Source organism: Mytilus galloprovincialis, chromosome 14 (genome assembly GCF_965363235.1).
Source record: "Mytilus galloprovincialis chromosome 14, xbMytGall1.hap1.1, whole genome shotgun sequence".
NCBI lineage: Eukaryota > Metazoa > Mollusca > Bivalvia > Mytilida > Mytilidae > Mytilus > Mytilus galloprovincialis.
In genome coordinates this window covers 45,824,035-45,834,455 of record NC_134851.1, presented here as the reverse complement: position 1 = coordinate 45,834,455, position 10,421 = coordinate 45,824,035, and the positions used below count along the sequence as shown (strand labels likewise).

Genomic DNA, 10,421 nt, shown 5'->3' with positions numbered 1-10,421 from the left:
GTATTTCTTTGATTTGGGTTTTGTTTAAGTGCTTCTTCGATTTTATTATGAATAAATTAACACATAAAGCATACTTTTGAGGTTTTTTTGGCCCTGCGGGAGCCTCATAATTCGAATCCCGCTTGTTTTTGGAGAATCTTCTGATTTTGTCTCTCGGTGAGGATAACAAATACAGAGAAATTTGGACTTCACTCTTTATCAAGCTTGTCTTAGGGTCGGTCATAAATATGTATTTAGTTATTGCACCTTAAAATGCAATGTTATATATATAATTTATCAAATTGTTAAGAGGCATTTTCAATACAAAACTTATGTAGGTGTTATTTAGGACGGTGGTTGGCCATCTAGTGATGATGCTAAAAATGAAATAGAGAGGAAAAACTTGAACTCTGAAAACCAGAATATGTCTTGATTTGAATGTCCTTGAAAACTACAATTCAGTGTACAAGTATACAAAGAACATATACTGAAACATGTAAAAATATGAAGAAGTGGTACGATTACCAATGAGACAACCAGTGACGAATTCAATAAATTTTCCAAAAAATATTTTCTGTTCTCGCTACACAAGTCAATATTCATTTTGGTTACTCGTATAACGCCTGCTTTCAAAAACTCCTTAAAAACTCCTTCATCCGCCCCTGACAAACGAAATGACTAAGATGTAAACAGCTTATATTAGTTTACGTGACCTGAATATATATTGTCCCAAATGCATCATGCATGCACGTAATACGTGTAATGTTGCAAGTTTTTTATCCGTCGCTCTTCAATCTAACAAGAAATTATATACTATATGCGGTCTTGACCTCAAAAGCTTATCAGTAGCTATAACAGGACAAACATAGACCTATAGTATTTATCTATTGTAAACAACCTTACGGACAATTTATTACAAGTATACACCATATATAATACTTTAAAACTGCAATAAGTTCTTAATTCTAGATTTAAGTCTCCCTGGCAGAGATTCAAATGGTTTACGTGCATATACTAATGATTCTGTATAGGGTATTCAATCAAATTTGAATCGATAATCAAATCAGTTTGAAATTTATTATTTTTTTATTTTCTTTCATGTTCCGATGAATATTAATCTTATGTCAAACTCGCAGAAGTACTTAAGATTACAATTATTATTTTTTCATGTTTGTTTATATGAGGGTAAAGGATAAATACAAAGACATTCCGAGAATAAATGAAGATGTATTCGAAGGGTTTTTGAACTATATACCTTTCTTTATATATAGAAGCAACTTTGTCACAAGTTTTCAGCGGATCGGTACTACCCTTCCTTGGTATTTGTCGCGAGAAATTCTCCCTTCAACGTTACTCTTATTTGCCGATTCCCCATTTAACCGTTTTTGCAGTGAGTTATCCCTTTTAACATTATTTGCAGGAAGTTATTCCACTTCAACAGTATACTTGCAGTGATTTGTCACACTGTATTTGCCGTGAAATTTCACCCTTCAATGATACAAATGGGGTATAACGATCCTATTTGTAAAATGTAAAATGTTGTCTCTGTGTATGCAATAACGATAAACTAAGTTTTAGCTTTCTAAAAAGCTTTGAAACAAATTGCTGTATCATATTTTTTCTTCTTCATTCGCATGTGAACAAAACATTAGGTTAGTACGTTGGGATTTATTCGCACTTTTGCGTTTTCTCATTCTATATTCGAAGTTCGAACATAACAAGCTTTAAACCTGGCACAAGATCTTAAAACATAGCATGGGCATCGAGACAGATGCCACGAGAGATGGAATTCCTTACCCTTCCAGAGCGACTGCGTTTACAATAGGTGATAATGGGCTTCATGTTGCTCAATTGTTAGTTTAAAATTTTCTTTGTATACTTTGTGTTGGCTTGGTCGTCTTTTCGTCCGTTTGTTGATATTTTGTTTATTCGTATTGTCAGTTTTTCTCTCACTTTAGATAATTGATTTTACCCCAATGGTAGTCTTTCCCTATTCTCGTATCTGTAAAGACCTATTGATATTTATCCTCCAATTGTCTTTCATATCATGTTAATGTGATCTATCGAATTAGACTATGTACCGGGTTTGGAATAACATGAGCAACACGACGGGTGCCACATGTGGATCAGATTCTGCTTACCATTTTGGAGCACCTGAGAACATTCCCAGTTTTTAGTGGGGTTTGTGTTGCATAGTCTTTAGTTTTCTATGCTGTGTCTTGTGTAATATTATTTGTGTTTGTCTTTTTCTTTGTAAGTAGCCATGGAGTTGTCAATTTATTTTCGATCTTCGAGTTTGGTATCTTTCTCCCCTCTTTTACAGATAAAACAGACAATAATATCTTTTGGATCTTTAGAAATTTTATTAATTTTAAGATACTTCATCATAATATAGTCTAAACTTACAATCAACTAATCTGCTTAAGGTATATTTACACATACAACTGCAAAACATAGCAATCGCAAACAATTATACATACATTCGTTACAAAATTGACTAGTTAAGTCCCTTGAAGTCGCTTTCGGGAAAGGACGATAACTTTGTACAAACTGAATGTTAATGTGTGCATATACCGAAAATTTCAAAAAGGAAGATCTTTCTTATTCCTCTTTTTTTTCAATTTGGCTGGATTGGAAACAATAAGCTTACATTAATAAATGCATTCTGATAAATGTTGCCATTTAATGGCTTAGTGGCTACTGAAATGAACATTGATTAACAAATGAAATAAATCCGGACACAAGGTCACAAAAACACGAAGTCTGCTTAAAGATCTGGCCAGGGTAGTAACATTAAAGCATCAAGCTCTGTTTTCATCAAATGACAAAAAAAGCAATTATGTGACCTTAACCTACCTATATATTTACAACATATAAAATGGTTATAAATAAAATTTTAAAAACTTTACAAAATGGAAGACAACGATTTCGTTAATGCCTCTATGGAAGACATATTAGATATATAACTATATACTAAATGTACCCGCAAATCTACGCTTTAATTAAAAAATATCCTCAAAAAAATATACATGCTAATCATTCATAAAAAAATGTAATCAATAATTTTACAAAAAAGTATTTCGATTTTGATTGGTTAATTCGTTGGTGGGGAAAATGTCTTCAAAGGATCACAACCGACAGGTTTTATCACAGAAATATATGACGTCAGCAATGCTTGTACTAAACGTTCTTGTTGTCATGAAGTAGTCTCAAACATTAAATTACTGAACTTCTATACATATTTTTTAATGAACAACTGGCCACGAAAACAGTACGAAATACAATGTAAAATGCCCAATGAATTTCAAATCTAAAATTCAAAAGATTTATAAAAAAATATTGACTCTTTTCGATTAACAATATAACACGAATCAACAATGTACATTTGTAAAACGGTTCACTATCACTATGAAATGCCTGTAAAAATGGGCAGTGAGCGGTCCTATTAAAGACCTAACAATAACGTCCACATCACCATGGTAACAATTGGCAATCATTGACAAAAATAAGACATGAAAAATTAATGCATTTAAGTCTTTGTCACACTAGCACCTAAGTTAAAATGCATAACGCGTCATCTGCATAGGAATGGTAACGTGTGCACAGTCTGGAATGTCACGCGACTTGATGAAAGACCACTTTTGGCGGTAGTTAAGCTAAATTAACAAACTTCACTATGGGTTTGTGTCATTGTAATCATTTTCTTTTCTTACTTCCGGTTTGTCTTTGTAAATGCCCCATAGGCACATGACTAGATCTGTCAGTAGTATAGAGTTCGTATTTCTTGCTACAATACGCAACACAAATAGTCCATCATCTCTAAGATAATCGTTGGCGAATCTTCTGCATAGCTTTTTCTCGTCTTCTCCATGAAGCTGGTCATTGACCTTCAAAAACTTTTTGACGTAAGCGACACGGTTTTGTTTTACAACCACTCGCCAAATCCAGAACAGGAAATTGCCAGTGGTCACTACGGCTATGCAAACAAACCAGAACCATAAAAATATGAAAATTTTCTCGTTGAATAGATTTATAGGCAATACACACTGAACTGTCCATCGTTGTACATTTGCAAGTTGTCGAATATCGAAATCACAAAGCGTGACGCGAGGGAATCTGTATGATTCTTTGATTTCCCAGTCATTTGCTAGACCATTAATAACTTCAAATCCGTAAGCTGAAAAGAAATCGTGACCCATAAAAGCATTCAAGATAAAGAACTGGCATATGATATTAACGCAGTACAAGATCTTTACAAACATATACAGTCCGGTTAAAAATGTTCCTTCACGCTTGTTGCAGAAAACGCAGCAAAATCGGGCCATTTTGTGCTGAACACGGACCATAAAGTTGTGCGAATACGGTCTGTGGGTTTCCAACCAACGGTCAATGTAGACACTGATGTGCTTGACGGATTCGTCGCGTTTCTTTGGATCACTTGTTTGTGTTGATACAGCCATGTTTACGATTTTCTCAACGTTAAGACCAGAATATCCATTCAACATTCTCCAAACGAGACAAGGAAATTTAAACATGAAAGCCATAAAGACCAAGATGATAGGTATCCACTGGTAATAGGCGAGTTCTTCTGATTCACGGTCCATGTGATCTGTAGGGATGGCGTTATTCATGGGAATATAGTACGTGTTTTTAATCCAACAGTAGGATTTCGTATACGAGACATACGCCCCCGTGAATTGTGCTGGACACCAACATTGGATTGGGTCACCGACATATTGGCCGCCGCCTGTAAACACAGCAAAGACACACAGCAATACCACCGTGTATAAATGATTTATTCTATCCACCCAATCATCGTCGTCGTTACCTCGGAGTTTGCTCCAACTAGCCCAACTCCCAAAAATCCAAACAACACTGAAAATATAGATAAAAAAGACAATGTAATAAACAGAATTAAAGAAAAATAGAAGTATTTATGGACGCAGAGATGTTTAATTATCTCCCGAAAGTGATTGCATTTGTGTATTTAACGCCACTATCAACGTTAATGGCTGTGTGGTGCTGTCAACTTTAAATTTTTTGGAGGACTCCAGAGAGAGCCTACGACCTCCGGAAGGAAAATAAGCAATCCTAATTATATTAAGAACGGCATTTGCGAAATCGACTCTATTTTATGACGGAGTGCGGAAAATGAAAGAAGAAAAGGCTGCTTAGACCATTGTGTCACCGAATCACCTTTCCGAATACGAGATATGTTAAAAATCTTCTTTGTTTTGGTTTGTTATAAATTCTCACATTTTATTTCAGAGGGAAACTTTTTTAACTGGCTTCTATGTGCTTATTTTTCATGATATGTTGTTTGGATTTTTTATGGGGGGACACCACGACCTCTTCATTCCACAGATTAATTGTCAACATTAAATCAACACATGTTGTTTAAATGAACGTCTAGTTTGTTATTTTTATTGTATTGTATTGAATAACAAGTATGAATATGAAGATATAAGAACTGTTTAATTGTTAGTTCTTTTGAAGTCCGCAAAACAATGGTTAGCTAATTTACACACGATAAATACTGTCAACACAATGAATACATACAATAGAAATACGGTTTTATCTTCAAGAGTTCAATTAACACCTCATAAAGGTCATGTTAAATTATTACGAAATACAAGCATTTAAATTATAATCTTAGGATTATTTCAAACAACAAAAGAAGATATCTGTCATTTGTTCCATTTTATAATCCAAAATAAAAACATTGCGTATTGTTATCGGGGTGGTAAGTCCCATATTAAGCTTTCCAAACGGGAGATAACTTCAACGGCTTAAAACAAACCGTATCGATGCAATAGAGTTCGTTTCACAACGGAAAAAGATGTATGGAGCTATTGTATAAACCAAGACAACCCTCAAGTATCACTAGGGCAATATGATATTGCCCTAGTGATACTTGAGGTGAATATGACAGTTGCGTAATAAATATTACCAATTTTCGGTGCCTGCTTAACGTTCAGTGGCAAATACATCACGTTTGAACAATAAATACGTGGCTGCAACATGGGTCACCCGAGATTAAGGTCTATCACTTGAAAATGAGCGTCAAAAATGGTACACAAGGACAGAAAAGAGTAATAAACGTGCAGTTACAGGACCCCGGGTTCATCAACTTGAAAAGGGTGTTTCATTTTTAAAACATTGGGCATTTGACTAGTATGTATAATTTTACGATTGAACCCTAGCCTTCTTGCCGGATTTTTTCGGACTGGTTTTGTTTATAATTTGACAGAGGTGCTTATAAGTTGGAGAATATAAACAGTGAATGCATGGTTATATGCTTTACAATTGATCTACTACGATTTCGAGGCCGAATCTTTCCGATCTAAGGGGATCTCATTGGGGGTTCTGATCCCGGATCCCGCTTACTGTTTTGTCAGAATCCCGCATCCCGCTTAAACTATGTACCTAAGCAATTCTCATTTTTTTTGTAATTTCCCGTGTCCCGCTTGACCTTAATTCCCGTTTTCACGGCAGAATAATTTAACTTTCCCGTTTCGCGCTTACGAAAAATCGGCAATCCCGCGTCACGCTTAGATCCCAATGAGACCCATATCTAAGTCTGGGTCGTTTTTGTTATGTTCCATATTGACGTCTGACGTCTTGTGCAAACACCCGACACTAAAACAGACTGTCGGACGTCAAAGGAACATGGCTGCATGTAGTTTTCGAAAAAATATATACTGTTCATCATGGTATTTTATATTCGGTATTTAATAGATACATATTTTTGAGAGGGGTGATGAGTTACAAGAGTTATCTATCTTTGATCAGTACAACACCATAAACGGTTATATAGTTATTTCAGATGTAAGTAAACAATTTCAAATGTAGGCAAACAAATAAGCTAATTAAAATGCTAGATAAAAGTTGAAATTTAATTAAGAATTTGATGTATTGTTTATATTAATAAACTGATATTTTAATCATGCAATTCGTGTTGTTTTCCAAATTGCTCAGTGTACATTTATTGTATGTATTTAAAACAAAACAGGATTTGGGGATAAACTTATCCTAGCCATAAATTCTTATATAAACAAAGGTTATAATGGAATTAATTGTGATAAAAGCATTTTAATCCATCTGAAGTTTCCATCGGTTTCAAACAAACAAACAAACACTTTATTTTGGTATGTGCCACCCAATATTTCGTTATTGTACATGTATGTTCTAGGCAATATCAAATACATGTATAGGGTGCTAGACAAATAATATCTTTATCTATTTTTATTATGTAACTTTTATTAAGATTTCTTTTATCTTTTACTCATTATATAATCATTATGACTTCAGAAATTAACTTTGGCATTTTAATAATAGAAAGAATATATCTCGAGAATAATAATTCTGTCAAAAATGATAAAATAATATCTACAAAAAATGACATGTAGAATCCAGATTGAGGAAACGAAATATCATTAAATGTCAAATTTTACTAATTGCTCAATTAATTAAGACAATGACGTATTTGTCTTTCCTCTAGATATGTTATTATCTCCCATTGTTAGAATGTGCCAATTTCAAGCAGAAAAATCTGCTTAATGTCATAGGGGGCATAATTTTTGGACAATTTTACTTCAAATAATCGTCTACCGTCGACCCCCAGGTGATACAAGTTACATTGTCTTTCTGGACGGTCATTATATTAAATATTTTCAATGAAAAATTGCCCTGAGACATGGAATTAGCCTCAATTGTGAAAACGAAATGAATTTGAAAGCCGTTTGGATAATTTTGGCATGCTTGATACAAACTTTTTATCAGAAATAAAATTCCCATCAAGCAAATATCATTGAATTTTGCCTTGGTTATAGAGCAATTATATTTAGTTCAAAACTGGTTAAAGTGTGTAACTCTGTTCAATCATATCAATATACTAAAATAATAAATGAACTAAATTGAAAAACGACTTTTAAATAATCATAAGCATTTAAAATTTAATCTTAATTTCATAATAAGATTTAATTTGGATCAATTATGAAACTAAATAGTGATTTATGTAAATTGTTTATACATTCTGTGTGTAACAAAATATACACGTGAAAGTGACCGTTACTTTTAATGACTAAGAACTGTTTACTAAATATTGGTCCTGTAAGCATTTTCTGGCACCTTTCTCGTGCATTTATTTGGAAGGTTCATTCATGAATATAATGATACATGCTTGCCTGTAGTTGTCGTCTGCTAAAGCCTTTGAAGTAGGCGATTATGCAATTATTATATTACGATGTCAAACTCAATTACAAATTCTATCATTGTATATTATTTGCGATATACAAATATCAAAGAATATATCGTGGGTTACGTGTGAATTGTGAAGGATCACAACAAGTTGTTGTGCACGTGCAATAATTGACAAGTAGATCTACATGTACTTGTAAGATGCATGTACAATAGAAAAAAGTTTTTGTCATATATTCTGAGAGGTATTTGTAGGTAAAACAAGTGGTTTCTTATATATACAAGCGGTTTCTTCCATTGTTTAGTGTTTTTGAGAGCAAATTTCGTTACATGTACATTAGTCTGTGATTGCATTAGGTTTCACGAGGTCAGGGAATTATTTTTTTATGGATTACAATATAATTACATGCATTTATAAAATATAACACTGGCAAAAAACGAAATATATGGTCTTGTATTTGATAAAAAAAAATATTATGGAAGAGCGATTATTTTTTGTCGTTTAAGTATAAAAGAAAACAGAAAAGTATGAAACTTTGCAAAACAAAAATTTCTGTGCAGCTAAAACTAACACATATGTAATGATCGTTTTTATTACATATGTAAATTAAAATACAAATAGATAAACGTTTTTATAATCTTGCAAATTCCAAAATATGTGTAATTTAGATATCGTGTTGACAATTTGACAGGTTTGGTATATATAGATACTATGTACAAACTGACAAGTGATTTTTGGTCAAACGTCATATAACATATGTTTAAGATACTTAAACTTCCTTTGAAAGGGAAAACATATTGATAAGTTTATTAGTTAGGTTCGTCTCTCTGCCGTCTACCTTAAATTTTTAAATGTTTCATTGTTTTTTAATATTGTTAGTGTTTCATTTTGTTCAATGGTCAAAAACTCGACCTAAATTTTCCCAGTACAACTGTCGAAAAGAAGATAATCTCGTATGATATAAAGACAGTCTGAAATGTAAACAACTATGACCCCCCGTACAACTCCATGTTTCGGACATTTAACCTCAATAAGCTAGCCCAACTACGAAAAGATCACATAATCATTGAAAGAAATAAACCACGATAAAAATTTATTAAAGTCATTTATGGCACATAATATTGTCAACAATGGACGACTATGTCGCCCCCAAATTTTTTAACTAAAATTGAACTCACCTCATTTTAGTTGTTTTCAATCAGTTGTTTTGTTTTTAATGTCCACACTGTTTAAGATGTCCTACTTTTACGAAATGTGAGGAAAAGGGGGCAAAGCCCAACTCGAAATCGTCAAACAGCTGAATGTTGCAATCCTAAAGCTTTAGTAATTCACTAGAGGGTGACGGATCCCTTAGCCAATCAGATTGGTCGCTGATGAAATTTACCTATGTAGTATATCGTTTGTGTAGTTAACAAGTTAACGTGAGCAGGTAAATAGAGACACACCTGTAAACATTTGAGTGACGTGCGCTTTGTTTGGTTTCTTATCCTAAATATTAAATATTAAATATTCCATGACGCTTTTCTTGGGAGAATTACAAATTGTTCTAATTTCATCAGACAACCCTTTCAACACTTAAGATTTAAGAAGCTTTTAATTATAAAGGAGTTAAATTAAGAAAACATGTTTGAGGTAAAATTATAGCAGGTGGTCATTAAGAAACGCTTTGAAACAAAATGACAAATTGAAAATCATCAACAATTACCAAAAACATGTAACCCCAACGAATAAATAAATATAAAAATTTGACCTTCGTAATGTGTCCTACCGTCTACTATTTTTGCACAAAAAAAGTAAAATGTTATTTAAAAAAAAGTGAAAAATGCAGTTGATAAAGATAGGAAAGCAAAATCTTATACACTTTATGTTGACAAGATAAGAGTATATATAATGTGTATGATCATTGGCGGATCCAGGTGGGGGGGGGGTCCGGGGGTTGGAACCCCCCCTTTTTTTTGGCCGATCAATGCATTTGAATGGGGACATATAGTTGGAACCCCCCTTTGTCCTGGGTTGGGAACCCCCTTTTTAAACGGCTGGATCCGCCACTGATGATCAATAATTTGTATAGTTTACAAATCCTTTGTAAGTTTGCTAAAGAGACAATTATCACACAGAAACACATGGACGAGAAAATAAACAATAGGTTTGATCGCATAGCTCTTTCTTTTTCTTTTTTTTGGGGGGAGGGGGGGGGAGTATTTACAAAAAGTAATGAACATCGTAATATTGACCATAATTC

The 10,421-nt window shown here is 33.4% G+C and overlaps 1 protein-coding gene across 1 annotated transcript; it reads right to left on the bottom strand.

Annotated features, from left to right (window-relative positions):
• Positions 1 to 2,959: 2,959 nt before the first annotated feature.
• On the bottom strand, positions 2,960 to 9,518 carry LOC143058202 (innexin unc-9-like). Its single transcript, XM_076231662.1, has 2 exons — positions 9,358 to 9,518; positions 2,960 to 4,854 (listed from the first exon to the last, which is right to left on the bottom strand). The coding sequence occupies exons 1-2, from the start codon at positions 9,360 to 9,362 to the stop codon at positions 3,654 to 3,656; spliced, it is 1,206 nt and encodes a 401-aa protein (XP_076087777.1). The 5' UTR covers positions 9,363 to 9,518; the 3' UTR covers positions 2,960 to 3,653.
• Positions 9,519 to 10,421: the final 903 nt, after the last annotated feature.